General features: G+C 39.9%; 1 protein-coding gene across 1 annotated transcript in view; it reads right to left on the reverse strand.

The window, feature by feature from the left end:
• LOC121956064 (guanine nucleotide-binding protein G(i) subunit alpha-2-like) overlaps positions 1–16859 on the reverse strand; it is a 71929-nt gene extending 55070 nt beyond the window's left edge. Inside the window, exon 1 of the mRNA XM_042504151.1 lies at positions 16092–16859. Coding sequence (XP_042360085.1) covers positions 16092–16209 — 118 coding nt within the window. The 5' untranslated portion in view covers positions 16210–16859. The remainder of the gene's footprint in view (positions 1–16091) is intronic.
• Positions 16860–19353: the final 2494 nt, after the last annotated feature.

Genomic DNA, 19353 nt, shown 5'->3' on the forward strand with positions numbered 1-19353 from the left:
CAAGCATCACTTGAACCAAAATGAACTCCCCTGTGTGTGGGAAGGAATTCTTAATAATGTGGATGAGACCATCATATGCTCTACTTATTAGTTTTCCTTACCTCCGGCTCTCTAACATTTGACAAATGTGCTAGGAAAGGAAGGCGCACAGCTCCTCGAGCCATTGGCACAGTTGTTGCACTTTGAGTTATTTAAGTGGAAAGCACTAAACTCGTGTAATATCCGACGTGAAAATAACATTTAGAGGAAATTATGTAAAAGTGAAGATTGAGGAACAGTTTGGTATTTTTTAAGGGATTTACATCCCAAAGCATATAATCTTATTTTTATATTCTAATTCTTAAGCTCCTATGAAAATATTTAAAGCAACTTGCTGCTATTTTATCAGAAGTGAGGGACTGAACATTTGTTTCAAATGGCATGTTAACGCAGTGTTTAACATTACTGTTGAGATCATTTCATGGAAACTAACCCTGTTTGAAAGGAACAAATAAACTCATTTCCCCTGGGAATGTCCCTCAGTTATGTTGTCTTCACCTCAGAGCCATTGCTAATGTTACAGCATCTACAGACCTACCGAGCATTGGCAAAAAGAAAACACATGGGAGCAAGGGTGGCGCTCATCCAGCAGTGAAATAAGGTGCATCCCTCCCTCTCATAAGCACACACACACAAATCCAGTATATGTCCAAATCACAGCCCTGCACATACACTTCTGTGACCATAAAAAAAGCTGTAAGATGAGCTGGGGTTTTGGCCTCATGATACTCACTCCACACGCACACACACACACGAACAGCAGCAGCAGCAAAGTGAAAGCAGCTCCCAGGTTGCCAGCAGGTCTGATTAAAGCCTTCCTGGAGGACCTAATCCCTGTCTACGAGGGAGCCACTGAAAGGCACAAGCTGAGTCAGCGAATTCACCCCATTTCCTCCAAGATGAAAACTCAGGTGATAAAAGCTGAATGCCTTTCTTGTTAAATGCTCACTCCATCTCGCTTCAGCCAAAATTAGCTAATAATAGCCAGGTGTTGCTTGTGTGTGTTAGTCTGTGTTGCAGTGGAAAGAAATTCTGTCAACAATTCTGTGACATCAAACTAAGGCTAGGTATCAGTACTTGGTACCTTTAAAGTATCAACCGAAACATCTCCAGATACCTGTATTCGATTCTTTTTGAACTGAGGGGTCTGATCTCAGACTGACCCGTCTCTCCACCAGACCAGCACACTCTCTATTACAGCCATCTCCAGAGCCGCTATCCTCCTGGCGAACAGTCAGTTCAACGACTGTCTGGTAAGCACAAACTACACCGTTGCAGCAACAGCTAACATTGTTAAACAGTCCCGACAAACACACCGTCAGTGAAACGGCTTGACTCTGTCTATAAAATAATAGATAAAAAGCCGTGTGATGCTAACAGTTTGCCCGGTCGCTGTGTGTGTGCGGCCGGGCAGATTCTCAACCCTGGTGTGAAGATCACACTCAGACTCAGCGGCAGCACCAGCTTCAGTTTCTGTGGTCACAACCTAACCTTCAGAAGTCACGACCTTAATTTAATTAAATATCAGTGTCTGATAGGGTTGCAATGGTATGAGATTTTCATGGTATGATAGCTGTCTCTGAAAATAGCATGGTTTACATGTTACAGATATATTAATATTATTATTATCAGTCAGAATGACCCTTAAACAAATGAAAACAGAAGAATTAGTTTTGGTATACAAATGAGATTCTCTGTACAGCAGCATTTTTTTTGCAAAATCACAGATATGAAAATATATCCGGTATGATAACCATCACAGTACACCTTAAAACTGATACATTGCTCCAACCCTAGTGTCTGAGTACACTGATTGCCAGCTGGGTTGTTTTAAGAGGGTAAAAAGAGCTGTTGTGTCAGTATATAGGGTGCCATAATTCTCTGGTGCCGTAAAACAAGTATTGTAACTCTCTCCCCCTTTGTCTCTCTCTCTCTGGATCAGGCAAATAAAAGCACAGGCAATGAATTTTAATTAATAAAAAGTTTTACAGTATACACAGCACTCCATTCACATTTAAGTACTCTATTGGTATCGGTATCGCTTTAGAGGTACTTGTATCACTACTGGTATTGGAATTTTTAAAACAATACCTAGCTCTACACCGAACTGCATTCAACATATCACTTAAAACTCATATACTCAGTCCAAACACCATTTGATCGACAGTGTTTGTTATATGTTATGTTATAATAGTACTGTGCAACACATATGATCATCCACAGCTTATTTTATTTTTGGTTTCTTACTGAACAGCCATTTAGATCACCTGCTTTAAATACATACACCAGCAACTGTTCAGTTGTCCACTGTCTCCACATGCAGAGTCTCTGTGGAGAGGAGACGCTGCAGCGGCATGCTTTGACATGCAAAACTAATAAATCACCTTTTCATCAGTGAGGCACTCAATGTGTCACAGCTACAGAGCAAGGATAATCTATGACTATGCCATTAGATTGTAAATGGCTCTATTGTTGATGTCTTTACTGTGTATCCTAATATCTGATTTTATTTTAAACTCTCCGCCTACTTATCATAAATCCCTCATGGGCACATTTTCTTGAACTGGTTTTAAGTTGAATTCTAGTTCATGCATCATATTTGAGGGAATGTCAGCCTGCCATCCACATGCCAAATTATACACCACACTCCATACCATGCACACACACACACAAATTACAAGTGACACAACCCAGTCTGTGTTGCCAAGGATATTTTTTTTATGTTAGAGAGCTTGGTATGGGCTCTCACACACATTTCTCCATTGTGCCCTGCTGCTTTAAGAGTTGATTTTTTATGGGGTGGAAAACAAAACAACACACTAAAACATACTGTATTTTATGGCTCTACTACATTCTTTCCAAAAACCTTTCTAAGCTTAAGGGGTGTGTTCAGACAAATAACAATGTGTGTGAGTACTTTGTCTAAAAGATGAGTTAAAGCAGTCCCAAAGTATCACAGCAAACACTTTTTAAACTCCACCCTTCGTGAGCAGACACACCATGTTATTCGCCAATAAAGGGGTGTGCAGCATGTCATTCTGATATCCTCACTGTGAAGTCTGCCACTTGCATTGTGAAAGTCACACACTGACACATGAGTATTGTTAATACTGCTGTCATTCTCAGATGAAAAAAACAGAGAGGGGAAAAAGAAGGGAGGCTGCTTTTCTTTCTTTATAAGCACTGGGTTATGACATGCAAAAAAAAAAACAACAGCATTTCAATCAGACTTGTTTAAAAGCTTCATTGTTAAATGTTTAACGGTCTGTGGCAGACAGCAGTGCCTACAATCTGCAATTGACACAGGATGGGAGTGCTGGTTTCCTCAACCAGCCGAACAAAAGCCTTGCATCTACTTCTCTCTTACATGCAGCCAGCTGAAAGAGGAAGTGACAGATGAGGAGGGGGGTGAAGACTGAAACAGGAAATGACATCAATTCCATCTGCAGCACAGTTAACAGCCATGAACAAAAATGGTAAGAGAGAAAGAGGAGAGTGACTGAGATATCTTAACACGTAATCTATCTGATGTGGGACACAATCACTTACTTTAGTGTGTGTTAAGTACAACAAACCTTATTACCTTTTTTAATTTGAAAAATCTTCAGGAATATGAAGAAATCAAATGATGAAAATGAGCTAAAAGAGATGGTTATAGTCTAAATTACTTCTCCATGTGCGCCGTTCTTATTTGATAACTGTGAAATCACTTGTAACCGCAAAGGATCATAATTTGTAGAACAGAAGCAAGCTCTGATTGGTTCTGGAAGGTGAGCACAGTGTTTTTGATGTACTGAGTAATTTGTCACGAAGAAATACATTTCCTTCAAAACCTAAGACTAATTTTTTCGGCATTAATCAATTTCACAGCACCGACTTTTGGTGCCATTAATATTGCTGAGGTCATTCAGCTGTAAGTGTAAGTGGAGATATAAGAAAAAAACATTCACAGAGCACAGCAGGCTCAGCACAGTGCAAACAACTCTCTGTTCAGGTGTCTGCAAAAAGGCATGAATGTGATACAACTTACAACTGCTTGTAGGAGTATAACAGTGCACTGCTTCAGATCAATACATTTGTGATAAAAGGCTATAATGTGACTGTAGTGATCCAGTGAATATATGAGCATACTGTGAAGCTGAAGCTGGGTTAGAATAAATGTAGCGCTTTTTTACAAAGCCAAACCACAAGGGCATAAAAACAGTATGGTTTAATCTCATTGACCTAATAAATGTCTGCTGTTTACCTCATTTAGAGTTGGTTAGGTTTGTTGAGATTCAGTGACTATGACTTATGACTATGTCAAAAGGTAACCATTTATCAAAGAATATCTTTAACAAGTTACACATGTGGGTCTACAGATTAATTTTGCTACTATTTAGTTAGCTGAAATGTGCACCACTTGGGTCAGGCTAGCTAACTGTGCTGCTCATTCAGCACTTATCACCACCAACGCCATCTCGACCAAACAGCATTGCTGCGGAAACATTGTGCCCAACATCCGGTGCCCCGCTCAACTCAAGCTGGTGAGGAAGCAGCTCCATTTTGAGGAGTAAAACCATTTAAGCACTAGCTGTGTTGTCACTTTAGGCTCTGTTATCACCATTAGCAGTGTCCGCATGACTAGTAGTGCTAACAACAATGCTAAAAGGGTTTTGTGGTCAAAATGAATCCAATTGCTCACCAGAACCACTTGGGAAGAAACCAGAGGGTGGGCATAATGCTTCCGCAGCAACACCTTCCGCCACTGGGAAGGCATTACCAGTTGATTTCCGAATAAGTGGCGCTGCTAGCGAGCCAATATTAGCTCCCACCTGACCTGGGTGGTGCGCAGTGCAGAGCAGCTGAGGAACTGAGGAGGCTGAGGGCAAGTCAATGTCAAGGCAATCACACAAAAAAAACATTGAAATTTTACCACCTCTAAATGGATGGCACTTTGAAATTCAGCATTAAAGATCACTGAGGCAATGGAGCATCAGATTAAAAGGAGAGGCCATTTGTATTTTGTCTTTTTTTTTCTTAAACGTTAACCAGGTAGTTACCGGTTAATGGGTGTCGGACTTTCGAAAACAAAATTAACTGAAACACACATTCATAATGGTGACCTTAAAATCTAAATTAGGAGCAGGGTTTTAAGTTTAGTTCAGGTGTGATAGAGAGAATATGTTTGGAGAATACATGCTCAGTTGCAAACAAAAGTTCAGAGCAAGGCATTTTGTCTGGATCACAGGTTCCAATGAAGTTTATAGATTATAATGGTCTGGTTGTCAGCTAGCAGAGAGCTGAGGACAGACAATTCTGCTGCAACAAATTGACCTCTCAGTTACAGTCTTCACAGTGCAGCTGTCTCAACATTATCACTGAGAGCCCCCTGAGGAAAAAGAAAAAAACATACCCTCACCAAGTGTGACATCTAGACTATTCCCACCATCTATCACCTTCACATGGGCCCCTGCTGCTCGAGTTATGTTAGGCACCTCACTTAATGCACTTTCTCCACTCAGACGAACACCAACAGAAGCCAGATGCAGCTGAAAGCTGGCAGAGTGTGACAGATCAAGTGAGGTCCTGGCTGAAACAAAATCTGATACTGGAAAACTTTACAGAAGTGAAGAAGGGCACGCTGGGGGAAAAAAGACTACAAGCAGTTCCACTACTTCCCGCACCTCTGGGAGAGTGACACCTACCATTTCCTTTGCTGTCTGCTCTCTGACAACTTCACTACATCATCATTTCACAACTCCACGGTGGCACACTGTCACTTGGTACAAAACACGAGGGACCTGTTGACAACATTCTTCAAGATCAAATCTCTGATGTGGTGCACTCTTTCATCAGCTAAAAAACAGTCTGCCTTTATTTTCCTTTCTGCACTCTTTTTGCTTGTTCTTCAACATGTTCTCTACCACCTAAAAACAGAATGAACAGTATTAAAGGAGAGATAAAGAGACTGAGAGGATCACACCGTTGTTGAACTGTGACATGCAGCAGTGATATTTGTGGTTAAATTAGGCCTCCCTGCTGATCACACAGACATGTCCAATCTTCCACTTGGTTATATATGAACTGTGGCCCACCCTTTGCCTTCACTCTTAGTTATCATCTCATGAGCTCTTCGACTAGGATTTTGTTACCAGTTAAATGTATCCTCCTCCTTTCATCCCCACCCTTTACCTGACACCCAAGTGCTGCCCACTTCCCCTCCAAGATTTCTTCCAAAGAGTCACAGCCTCCAATGAAAACTAGAGCTATGTTCTTTCTATAGGTAACATCTTGATATTTGGCTGTTTCAGTGTACTTCAGCTGTTTACAACAAACATACAAGCTTAAAGCTGAGAGTGCAGGCTGGCCTCCCTGGGGAAGCCCAGGAGCACCAGACCTTCCAGTACAGAAAAATGGCAGGATAACCCACTACGGAAGAGGGGAAGTGAAGTGAGCTCATTTCCTATAATGGCAAGAAGAAGGAAATGGATTGTGGGAGGGGGGGTGAGGGGATAATGGTTTGCTGTATGTGTGTTTAATGACATGGTCAGACAAAGACAGCCCCCACTTCCCAAGGACACTTGGAAAATATAAACAAAATAAAGAGGGAAACTTTGACATTCCTTGTGATGCTATGGGGGGTCATGAACTTGAGGAGTGAATTGTGTTTTTTCAGGAACCTCAAAAAATAAGCTTCACTACAGGGAGCACTGTATGGACTTAAAAGAATAATGTCAACTGAGTTTGGGTTGAGATTAGAAAAGAAAGTTTTTTGTGACCCTGGAGCAACGTATGGAGGAAAGACAGAATAGTCACTGGAGTGCATAAGCAGGTCAGTTAATAAAAAATACAAAATAAAGATATTTTCTTTCTTACCACTGGTGGTGTCTAGTGATGCCGATAAATTCTGAATTATTCAACCAGGTTTTGAGACCTTCACTACTGAGAGTTCTGCAATAGGGTTGGACAATAGGACGAATAGGCACTGGCGACTAGCTGAGTACATCGCTGTTTTTCGGGGAAACATTTTGTAATTTTATTAAGCTAATGTAACGTCTGCCTCTGAATAAGTGAGTGAGAGTGAAAGCCACTGCTCACCAGGGAGCAGAGGGAGACAGTGGGGGATCAGGGGTCACCATTAACTTTTGCCCGGGGCAAGTAAACTTTGTGTTCAGGCAAATGGAATTCCTTTTGCATAACAAGCAGCTGTCCGATTGGGCATGAAACTGAGTACTTTATCGCTGAGGTGTAGCTTTGCCAGCTGAGCAGCGTGTGCGAGTCAGGCCTGATGAAAAAAATCTGATTCATTCTTTGGTCGTTGAGGTAATATACAACACAACAGTACAAATGTTAATTATCCTTGGAATGCTGTATATGAAAGACTTACTGTTTTTCCCAGAAGTTAAAAGTCATTCTACTCTGTCCAAACTGTACCTCTTTTAGAGGCTTTGTAATCCAGCCTTGAACTGCAGCGTCTTTTTGGAAACTTCGTGAAATAAATACATTGTGGTGACCCACATTATAGATATGTTATAGACATTCACCAGAGACTGCGGCTCCTTTAAGAAGCAGAGTCAAGAGTTAACAGAAGGGCATTCTGGGATATTGAGTATGGAATGTATTGTGGTTTGGCAGTTGGTTTCGGTCGACTGGTTAGCTGAAAGCTTGTTCGAAATGGGATTGTAGTTTGTAAAATTGTGAGAGTAAAAGGACTCGACTCTTGACTCTTCGTCTCGTCTTTCCTCTGACACTGAATGTCTTCTGTGATTATTTGGCTTGAGTCTGTCAACTAATCAAAGACTGTGTTCCTGACTTGTCAGCCAATCAGAGGCTGTGTTTCAGACTGGTGGCAGGATGCAGTGTACACATACACAGGCCCAAATATTTTGTCAATCACCAGATGTCAGGCTGATGCTGGCTAGTTAAAAAAAATTAACATATTGCTCAACCCTATTCTGCAACCACCTCAATACAAGGTGAATACATACTATGTTTATTACATTGTTGAAAGACAACATTTAAAAAAACTCTTCAGCATCATGTCTAACCACAAACAATGTCACTCTTTACCTTAGATAATTTACAGATCTCACCTCCACCTAAACATTTTTGCAGTATATTTTTTTAATCTTTGGTAGAGATTAGCTTCCATGGAGAACTGATGTGTGCCAGTTGTCCAAAAAAAACAGAATTGCATATATTCTGGCAACTAATCAGTTTCAGTACTTTGAGCAGCAAAAAGGAAATGCTATTTAGTGTACTGGGCTGTCTTTAGAAGTTTCAGTGGAGAAGATTTGAAAAACTCTGCAGCTTAAGCCAAATTATATCTGCATGGCTAGACACTCTTATGATTAACTGAGTATTTTTTTGCAAATTTGGTGGAACTGACCCATTAAAAAAGACATCAAGAAAACTCATTTGCACATGCTGTATCCGAGCCTGTATCCTTCTAAACGCTCACTAAGAGCGCTTTGCATTTTGCAACAGTTCCTGTGTCTGTGCAGGGCTGTCTGCAGGCCTACATGCTGCAGTATTAACTTCCCCCTCCTACACACATTAAAGGGTGTGCACAGAGAATGAGGCTTGTGATCTGCTCCTGTGTCAAACATCTTCACACCCCGTGGTGATCAGGACCGAGGTGAATCCTGAGGGCTGCACTCAAAACATTTACTACCCACACACCTTGGGATACACGCCTAAAAAAAAAGGCCACAAACTGTCTTCCCTCAGTAAAATATTTAAATGTAAAGCAAAGATATAGGTGTTGAACATGAAGGTGAGATTTGAGGCAGTGGTGAAGGATTTTCTAAGCTGTTTGTATTTCCAGAGCAGAGAGGATAGTGCAGCTTTGTCCCTGTGGACTTGCACTGAGACACACAGTCTGCAGGAGCAGGCTTTATCTTAGGAGCTCTCCCTGTAATTGCAGGATATTCTGCCCCTTTCACATACACACACACAGATCAGCTATCCAGTGCGTCATACGGCTAATTGGGCAGCACTGTGGTGCAGACTGTTGAGTAAACACAGTCAAGTCACCCAAAAGACATAGGGCAGCAGCTCATTTGATAAATCTCACAGAATTGGCACATTTTTGCCAATAGTGTTCGTTGTAAATATCAGTTACAATGTAGCTGCTAAGTAGCTGATGTTCAGATGAGATTTCTTGGAGAGCTGTGAAAGCGTACACCGCTGCCAGCACAGGCGCTCAGACGTCGTAGAGCTGTTTGTGGAACAGGTCAGTCTGACTCGGTTTCTCCAGAGAAAGCCAGGTCTCTATAATCAGCCAACTGTAATTACACTGACACCCACTAAAACTCAGACACTGACTTTAATAAGAGGGAGGAACTCGGTGTCTATGCAGCCCTGACCACATGGGCTGACCAGTAGTGGAACAATTCACCTTGTGTTGTCATCGATCATGACTATCTACGGTAAACAGGTGACTGTGCTGGAGACTTTGGGCTACAACATGCTGCAAGATGTTTTTGGACAATACTGCATTTCAAAGGTTTAACTCCTGTTAAGTTTTACCAGATAAAGGCAGAGATGGCAATTTCAGTACCGAAGATTAAACTGTTTCGAAACGCTCTGTGACTTCCGGTTTTGGCACGTAGTTTGAGATAGGTTTCAAAATGTCATGTGATATTATCAAACTCGTACAAAGAGTTTTTAAGGACCACAGCAAACGCTGGCGTTTGAGGCGTGTGTTGTGTGTGTTATTCTTTATTCCACCTTGTTATTTATGTTTATTACAATTACAGTGAAATGCAATAAGATCTACTAAGAATCAAAATATTTCTTATAGTCCAGGCCATTCATACATACAAGGAATTTGATTTGATACCCAAGATTAATTCTCAGTTAATGAATGAAACCATTAAATTGCAACTACTGTAGCACAGGGCCACCATCATTAGGTCACATAGTAATGATAAGAAATACTAAATAATTAATTGACGGTTTGATTGTATTTGCAGGTAGCCTTTTGGGCTGCGGAAAAGTGAGCCTTCAACACAAACAGTAAAGACTGCAATGCCAGCTTTTGCTAATGGTTTTAAAGTATTGAAATGTTTCAAAGTTTCAAATTTACTATCTCTACTTTAAAAGGATTTTATCACAATTTCAACCAGCTTTGTATCAAAACAACATTGGTAGTATGCACAGTATAGAATGAACATTCTTCCATCTAACCATCTAACCAGTTCTCTATTTTCTCTTTTCATGTAGCACCAGTTTCAAAAGTATTTGCCTTTTTCCTCTGCAGAGACACGTGAGGGCCTTCTTAATATCAATGAAATACTTCTTTAAGTGTGTTGATCACAACCTTCACACCTGGAGAGGTATGACAAAAGGGTGGAAAGAAATTGGGCCTCACGGGAGTGACTTTCCAGAGTTTTGCAGACCAGTCAAACACCTCTAATCACCAACTGGCAGAGAGATAATAATGGGATCAGATCAGAGAGCAGCCTGAGCTCTCTGCCTCTCTAACCATACTAACACAGTAGCTATAGCTCAGGTTTCCAAGCTCAACCCCGCTTAGATTGATGGATTTCACAAATGGTAGCAGTGGCTGGGCTTGTCGATAGAGGCCCCCTCTCTCTGATCAATACTGTGTCTGCAGCACTAAGCTTTGAGAAAGTTACCGAATCAAATCTTTTAAGAGAAATGAAGGTAACTGTTTGTTCTCCGGGAATCCACAGGAGGAAGCTGCCTTTGAAAATGTGTGATGGCGCTTACAACCTAATAAAATTAGGTGAGCTAAAATGTCAGCCTATACTGTTTGGCTGTGGCCTTTCATTGCACGGAGGAAAAAAATACATACATAAATTTAAAAGATAATTTCTTAAGGGACAAACTGTATATGGTGAAAAGAGAGACGTGTGCGTGTGTTTTTAAAAGCTTTTTTTTTGCTAAATAGATTATCACGGGATAACCTCCAATTATTTTCATACTAGAAGTTTATCCGATGGTCAAACCTTAGCCTAAGTGATGTGATGCTAACTGCAAAAGCAGGATGAAGGCAAAACAGTTCTTACTATTATAGGCAACTAAAGCTGCTGCTTTGAACAGCATATAATTCATTTCCCAGATACAGATCAACAACACCTTTTGATCTTTTTGGGATCTCTATGACACTTACTTCATGATTTTAACAGCAGGTTTTTGACATCTTTTGGTGTTTTCAAACCAAGAAAACATAATATCCACTTTCTAAGTAGGATATATCTGCCCTGATATTTTGCTGGAGCTCATGTCATCCAATAACTGCCTCAGTGTCCACTAAGAGTCCATTTCCCTACTTCCTCTCCAAGGCTTTCGCAAAGTATGCAGATTAATGAGTGAGCATCCTCACGCACTCTGCACAAACCACATTTAAAAGAGGAACAGACAATGACTGGTTTCACATCATGTGTTCTTTCTTTCATCTGTGGTTTAAAAAAAATCGGTGTTGGTTTATCATAATGAGCAATATCTTTATATGAAAGCAGTCATAGTGACCATGGTGCAAGCTTGTTTCTACATCCCCTCTCCACACACCAATAATATAGGCCTATTCTTAGCCTGGAAACATGAATGGCACATTCCCTATCCCTTGGTATGAGCAATGCCACCTTCATTTAAGGTTAACCATTTAATGCTTTGATCACAAATTAAACCAGCTGCAGGCTGAACAGTGTGTCAGCCTTATATTGTTACATGTGGCAGCAGCTTTACTGCAGTGACCACAAGGGGCTCTGTGATGGAATCCAAGCCGATTCAACACTGAGGCAACGACCAAGTCATAAATACAGACTACAATGTGTACTGCAGTGCATGCCCTGTATATCATGTCATACAAGAATAACACGAACACGATCCTCGATGGAAATGAATAACAGTGCTGCCATATCAGTTGTTATTAAGACTTAAAATAGACCGAGATGTTTCACTTCTAAGGCGATGATCAGCATCTTTTTTTTCCACCACAGCACGACAAAACTGTCTCTGTTATCCTTCATTTATCACTTCGAACCCGTCAAGCTTACAGCTGTGGTGGGGAAAAGAAAGTATCCCACTACACACATGCAGAACGCTTTAACGTGCACACATATCAAAGATGCTTTGAGTACAATATCTTTATATTTGTGCTAGAAGGTAAAGGTGGCCTACAAGCAGCATGCATGCATTCAATATCCAGCGTATTTACATAACAGCATTGCCTCTAAGCCAATGTGTTTATGTACAATACAGTTAGCATAGGAGAGTGTGTATGTGTGTGTGTGTGTGTGTATGTGTGTGCTGAATCATGCAGGGATATTTCCTACTACTAGGCTGCTGTTCTCACAGTTTAAGCAGAGCACACTGCCAAAGGGTACTTTTCATTTGTGCTGAGCCGAAGAAAAAAAAAGGTTAGTAAGCCAAAGAGTAGAGAAAATCAACTCAAGTGAGCAGAGAGTTTTTTTGTCGTGGATGGGGAGGAGTTAAATGCCAATCAAAGACCAGAATCAGCAGGACTGCCTGTGAATGAGTGCTTCCTGTTAATGAAAGCTTAAGCCTCAACGGTATGAAGTCCTCGCTGCTACATTAACTAATGGCTTTCTCTGGGGACAACTAACAAGACAAAACAATCTGACACAGCCCTCTTTTTTGGTAGGGCAGGGTTAGAGACAAGTAGTTAGGACGGAACTCCCTGATTGCATTTGTTTGGTTACATCAGGTCAAATTTGAAAGTGGAAACATTTTGATTAAGCTTTTTGTGGTTTGAATCCCTCTGCTTGCTGAAGAGAGGTGGGGACTCAGAGCTGATTCAAGAAGAGATCCATCATTTCAGTAGAAACAAGACAACCTGAACCTCCACACCTCATATTAAGAGTCTCTTGAGTTTGCTTTAGGAGGAACATGGGATTACAATTTAGAAGTTGGGCTTCAAGGGACAGACAGGACAGACTGCTTACTGGTGTGACCATGGAGGAAGCAGGGAGACTTTTCTCAGCTGTTCCAACAGATACCATGATGGGGGTGCTTTAAAGCGTACCTGGAGGTGTGATGTAGCACCTCTGGAAGGATGTCTCACCTCTAATCACACATACTGCTATAGTCAACAGATAGATCATGATTGCAACCACAACTACAAACCGCAAAAAAGCACCCTTTATTCAATGGATTACATCTTCATCTTCAAAATGAGGAAATATTATTAATTAGAGATGCAACAATATGCCAAGTCGATCAGTTAATCAATAACTCGAATGAAAGAAAACTAATCAGCAACTATTTTGATCACTCATTTTCAAATAAAAGATGTCAAATGTTTGCAAATTCCAGCTTCTTAAATGTGAGAATTTGCTGCTTTTTTGTCATTTTTAGTAGTAAATGAAGAGTATTTACGTTTTGGACTGTTGGTTGGACAAAAAAAAGCAAACTGAAGTCACCACTTTGGCTCAGGGAAATTGTGATGAGTAACTTCTACATTTTTTTGGTATTTTATTGACTGAAAGATTAATCAATTTATTGTGAAAACAAAATTGGCAGATTTGCCTATCAATAGTGAAAATAATCACTAGTTACAGCCCTATTACTAATGCACAACTGCATCTATCCTTCAGATAACTAGAGTTTAATTTTTTAGGGACCATAAATCCTCCACAAGGAATAGCAGGTTTATCCTGATGCAGCCTTTGGATGGCGTGACACATTTTTTTTGTTTTTTTCTTGAAATGCACAAGTGGAGGGAAAAGTGTTATTTTCATGACGTAAGTTTTTACGCACAAATTCACACATCCTAGGTCAGATTCAGACCTCTCCTATAATTCCTCTCAACCCCTACACACTGCTCCGGATGGTAATTACTGATATGAGACATGCCATAGAGAGCAGAGTATGTAATTAGCCTCCTAACCAGGGGCACAACTTAACAACCAGCCCAGGTCTCTTCAAAGACCCAGGAGAGAAAAACACAGTATGCTCCCTATCAATTTAAGCTGGATTTTCTGTTTTATGTGAGGAAAGAGGATGACAATCAATTTTGTGATTCTGCAATAAGCAATCTGTTACTAAATGGGTTATATAAAAAACAAGCTACTTCAGATTTATATAAGCTATAGAAAGGCGAGTGAGTGTGTTTGACATTCGTGCAGAAAAAAAAAAATTATTTCAGGTAAAACTCGAGTTGTCCCAGATTTCTCTGCTCAGGAAATCAATATCCATTTGAACCTAAGCATATGTTTGGTGAGGTGTTCTCAATAAAATCACAGTCTATTCTAACAAAATGGCTCACTCAAATATGCATTGATTCCCTTGAGGTAATATCTGGAGTAACTTCTGAAGTGTGAATCGATAAGCATGTGATGAGACGCACCACTGAAGCAGGAATGTACTGATTTCAACTTGTAACTTGCAAGTTAAATACAAATGATTGGTTAAGTAGCAAATCAGACTTGCTACTTTCTTCCTGCATGTCTAAGTTGCACATCATAAAAGGTTCAAGTAAATCCTTTTTACATAAAAAAGCAGGTAAAGAAAACAATATAGGACAATCTGAAATTGATAAGAATGTGGGACAAGGCCATAGCTAATATAGCCATAGATCCCCCCATATAAAAAAAAACAAAATTTGCAAACTCATCTCCTATTTTATTCATCAGAAGCAAGTAAAGCTATACAGTATACTTCTACATATAGGAATATGCAATAAGTGAAGACTTCTACTATGTCAAATTACATTATTGCTTGACACTTTACTCAGACTTCTTGTGGACTATCTGACAGCTAAAGTAACATTATGTTAGTTGACATGAGCCATTTTTTTGGTCACTGGATTAATATGTGGCTAGGTAATTTAGCTACATTAGTGTGTATATACATATATATATATATATATATATATACACACATAACTTAAATCCATAAAATCCCCCCCATGGTAAGCTACTGACTACTGAAAGATAACCATCTGTAAAATAATAATATGACCAACATGTATTATGGTAGGAAAACTGTCAGTATGGCTTCAATATGAAAAAAACTTTGTAAACAATAGCAATGTGTCCATTACCTGCATCCGGCATTAAGAAAGAGTTAAAGAAGGAATCAGTGAGACATTTAAAGCCTGGGAAAATGTCATTTTGTCTTAACAGCAAAGCAGTACTTACAATCAGTCACCCTCTCTCCAAAAAGCAGCCCACTCATTATCAACCAGACCCTGTCCTGTCTGACCCCTCAGTTCACTTCGGGTGGGAGGAAACCACTGCAAAAATATAAGGCTGCCTATTTTGACTGCCCTGTCAAGAGAAATCAGACACTTTGCACTGATCTCTCACTCAGCATCCAGGATTTAGCATTTAACACCATGCTGGAGTGGAGAATGTACTCCAGGGTGCTGTTTCAAATCCAAACCTTCCCAAAAAATAAAAGCAGAGCCTTTGGGGCAGAGTGCAACAGGACATGCTACTTTTTAACATCTGAACTTTGGCGGTGGCAGGTCTGCACTCACAAAAACTAGATTTCTGGTGGCATAATTGCTGCCACGTTTGTCTCTTCAGGATGTGGGGGAAAAACTCCAAGTCAGGGATACTCAACTTGCTTAGCTCGGAGGCCACTTTTGCAAAATGACAGGAGGCCAGGGGCCAGTCACAGCAGCCCTATACATGTTAGGATTTTGGGCCATTTCTAGGATTTTTGTATGTTTCTAGGATTTTAGGATGTTTCTAAGATATTAGGGCGTGTCTAGGATTTTGGGACATTTCTAGGATTTTAGGCCATTTCTTGGATTTAACGCCATTCCTCGGATTTAAGAACGTTGGCAGTAGGGCACCGCAACGGGGGCCATGTTTGGCCCACGGGCCGTAGATTGACTATCACTGCTCTGGTGCACTTACAAAATCACTTAAACGGTGTGAAGATTGTGAATGACGGCCACATTTTTAAGGGACAAAAAAAGTTTCTATTAATGGCCAAAAATCTAACTTACTCATGGACTTTTTGTCTGTTGTGCTCCTGTCATATTTGTATAAGTGGTCATGCTGTTGCACCATTCGTCTGTAATGTGGTACTTTTGCAAGCCAGTCTCAGTGTTGTGACAGACTACTCACCCAGCAGCAGCAGTTTCACTTCTCTCGCCGCCTTCTCTCCATCTTCTCTCAGGTTTTTATCAATCATTTTAGACCTCTCGGCCGCGGCTTTATCTTCCTGACTAACCGTACAACCCATGGTTCCTAGTGCGCGCTTCAGGACTGCTGCTTAGTGGGAAAATATCACCTGAGGAAAAAAATATTAACGACGGAGTCCGGAAAACCCTTATTTAAAAAACAAGGGTTGAAAAGTTGAGTGCGGCGACTTCCCTTTATGATGAGTGGCGACAAACGTGACAGAGTCCGTTCATCCGCGAGACGCAACGAAAATTTCCTCGTGCGATATGAACTTGGATTTCTAACGTTTAAAATTCCCAAACAGTCGTCGGTAGTTCAGTCAGTTAACCAGCATTTGTGGTTTCCTCTGAGAGTGGAGAAGTTGTCCAGCGAGCTTGAGCAACTTTTTTTTGTTTAGCTAATTCGGTAGCTCCTACAGCAGACCATCAGAGCAGGTTAAAACACACGAAAACGGTCCACGAAGTTCAGCACAAAAAAGTATTCCAGCTGTTGAAAATCCGAGCACACGGATTCCTGCTCACAGTGAGGCTGCCGGACACACACTTTTCAGCGGATATGTATCTTTCCTGCTTTAAATCTCTTTTTTTTCGTTTTAATCCCTTTTGCCGTTACGCATTCTTTCACCGTGTTGAGATTTATCACGTTTGAAGCCACACCCGTAGCCGCCGTGAAGTCCCCCTCCGCCCGACAAACAGCGAGACAGCGCCGTCACCTCCCAACTCAACAGCAGCAGGGACAGCCTTCACCACAGAGGAAAGGAACGCCCACTCCGGGTGCATCATGGGACATGTAGTCAAAGAGAGGTACTATTTTCTTCAAGAGCTGTCGGAAATTACTGACTGAAATACTGCCCCCAGTGGCAGAAAATCAGGGGCTAATGTGATTCCTTAGTTGACAGAACATATATTAGAGGTGTTTTTATTTGTTTATTATTATGTACTTTTTGGATGATAAAATATATAATTTTAATTTGAGAGAACACAGCAGTGATGGAAAAAAGTTCAGACTGATTACTTAGGTAAAAGTAGAAATATTACTGTGTAAAAATACTCAATTACAATAAAAAGTACTGCATTCGAAATAATACTTTAGGAGAAGTAACTACAAATGATCTAGCCTAAATATACTTGAACTATCAAAAGTAGGAGTATTAACTGTGCAGAATGGCCCCTTCTGAAATACATATAGATATTTGAATGGATTACACAATATTGAGCAAAATTTTAATGTTGTACCTGACTGAGAGATTTCAACAGCTTAACAATAGATTGTTGATATATGACACTTTAAAATTTCATAAAATGATATGTTTATTGCAATGTTTAATCTTAAAAAATAATCTTAATCTGCAAAGTCATCTGTTATAGCTGTTAAATATGGTGGGGTAAAAAATGCAATATTTGTCTCTGTAAGTATGATGGCAAAACTGACACTTAAAACAGGCCCAGTACAGAACTAAATATTTAAGATGTAGATGCTCCTTAAAACCCAACAATAAAACCAACCAATCCAACAGTGACGGGAAAAGTATTCAGATTGTTTGCTTATGAAAAAACAGAAATACCCCCTGTAAATTTACTAATATACTTACACATAAAAGAGGACTACTGCATTCAGAATTGCACTAAACTAGAAGTAGCTACAAAAGTATTGCTGAATGCACTTTTAGTAACTAAAGAGTAGTCTACTCGCTATGTAGAACAGTATAGATATTTAATTTGATTAATAACTGTTATTGATGCACTGCGAGCACAAGTTTAATTAGAGCTGTTCAAATAATCAAAATTTTATCGAAATTGCAACATGGCTAGGTCAAATATCTAACCTTAAAAGCCAGAGTTTTTGATAAAGGTAAAATATGTCACAACATACCATTATCAATGAAGCACTGCTGTGTCACAAAGATGCCCCATCATATCCCATCACATTAGGTGAAAATGAAAAGCAAAAATTACCATTCCATCTAAAATAGCAATTCACTGCAGTTGCAGTTAATTTTCTTTTTGGCATATGGTGCAACCCAGTTTAAATGAAGTTGTGTGACAGATGGGGCCTTTTTAACTACTTCATATAATTCATTCATATTCATCAGTGAAACTATAACAGTGCCTCATATTTCATAAATATGTTAAATATTAAAAATGATCTTAATCTACAAATTCACCTGTAACTATAGCTGTCAGAAAAATGTGGTGGGGTAAAACCTAAACAACATTAGCCCCTAACAGTTTGAACGCAAAACTGTGACGCAAAATAGTCCCTCTACGAACTAGATAATCAACACTTGAAGATGGTCTATAAAAACCCATCATCATTACATTGCATGATGATCGTCCGTCATAGATAATGCCTACTGCAGCTCTATAGTGGCACCTTGTGGACTGGCTCCTAACCCTCAGGAAATGAATGAGCAGCCTCTTGTCCACTATTTTTGTAGGCTGCCACAAGCCTTATTCATATTAAATCAGTAACAATTTATCCAAGAGGGACAATTATAGATATTTCACTAATGTGAAATTATATGCATTTGTTAAATAAAATATAAATCAAATATATTAAATACCATGTCATCACAGTGCCTTTCTATCACTCAAAAACATAAACTTAAAATTCCAGTTTAGGCTATATACTTCTTAAATGGTAAACGGTAAATGGACTGTACTTGTATAGCGCTTTTGTAGTCTTATTGACCCTCAAAGCATTTTCACACTACATGTCACATTCAGTCATTCACACACACATTCACACAGTGGTGGCCGAGGCTACCGTACAAGGGGCCACCTGCTACTCAGTAATCACACGCACTCACAATCCAAGGACACAGCATTGGGAGCAATTTGGGGTTCAGTACTGAATCTAAACCTTACAGTTTACACAGCGACAATGATCCATCTAAAGCTGTTATCATTCTACTTATTCACACACATATTCTGAGCAATAGATTGCAAATCTGGAGAATGCAGTATAGAGTCAAGGTCACAAAATTTTAGCATGTTGATGAAATTAAATGGAAAAATGTGTTCCATATAACGCAGGCGAGAGTCTGACAAAACAACTTGTATAAAATACAGAGAAGTCCTAAAACGTCTGTCTATATTTAGTCTCCTGTTTCCAGATGGTTTTATCTGACAGATGACAGATCAAGGTTTTGTTACCTCATTATCTTTATTGCAACATTGTTTACAGTACAATAACTGCCAGCAAC

This window comes from Plectropomus leopardus, chromosome 2 (genome assembly GCF_008729295.1).
Source record: "Plectropomus leopardus isolate mb chromosome 2, YSFRI_Pleo_2.0, whole genome shotgun sequence".
In the NCBI taxonomy this organism is placed as follows: Eukaryota; Metazoa; Chordata; class Actinopteri; order Perciformes; family Serranidae; genus Plectropomus; species Plectropomus leopardus.